Source organism: Penaeus monodon, chromosome 34, assembly GCF_015228065.2.
Source record: "Penaeus monodon isolate SGIC_2016 chromosome 34, NSTDA_Pmon_1, whole genome shotgun sequence".
Lineage (NCBI taxonomy): Eukaryota > Metazoa > Arthropoda > Malacostraca > Decapoda > Penaeidae > Penaeus > Penaeus monodon.
Genome location: NC_051419.1, coordinates 30,321,663 through 30,321,925, shown reverse-complemented (window position 1 = coordinate 30,321,925; position 263 = coordinate 30,321,663). Strand labels below are relative to the sequence as shown.

At 54.8% G+C, this 263-nt stretch overlaps 1 protein-coding gene across 1 annotated transcript in view; it reads left to right on the top strand.

The window, feature by feature from the left end:
* LOC119594474 overlaps positions 1-257 on the top strand; it is a 2,599-nt gene extending 2,342 nt beyond the window's left edge. Inside the window, exon 3 of the mRNA XM_037943509.1 lies at positions 59-257. Coding sequence (XP_037799437.1) covers positions 59-172 — 114 coding nt within the window. The 3' untranslated portion in view covers positions 173-257. The remainder of the gene's footprint in view (positions 1-58) is intronic.
* The last annotated feature ends 6 nt before the right edge of the window (positions 258-263 follow it).

The window sequence follows — 263 nt, the reverse complement described above, 5'->3', positions numbered from 1 at the left end:
GATAATCCCTATTTTGTGCTCAATTCCTCTCCTCCACCTGGCTCCTCGTCCCCTGAGGGCAACAGCTGGGGAATCTGTCCGAACGGAAGCGAGGGCACGGGCTGTGAGCCTCAGGAAACCTTCGTCAACTGCGCCGACGTCAGCATCAAGCCCAGGAAATCCTCGCTCCTGAAGAGGCCAGAAGGTGATCCTCGGGCTGATGGGATTATGCGTCTCAGAGGATCCCAGGAATAACTGAACAATTGATGTGTATAGGATGCACA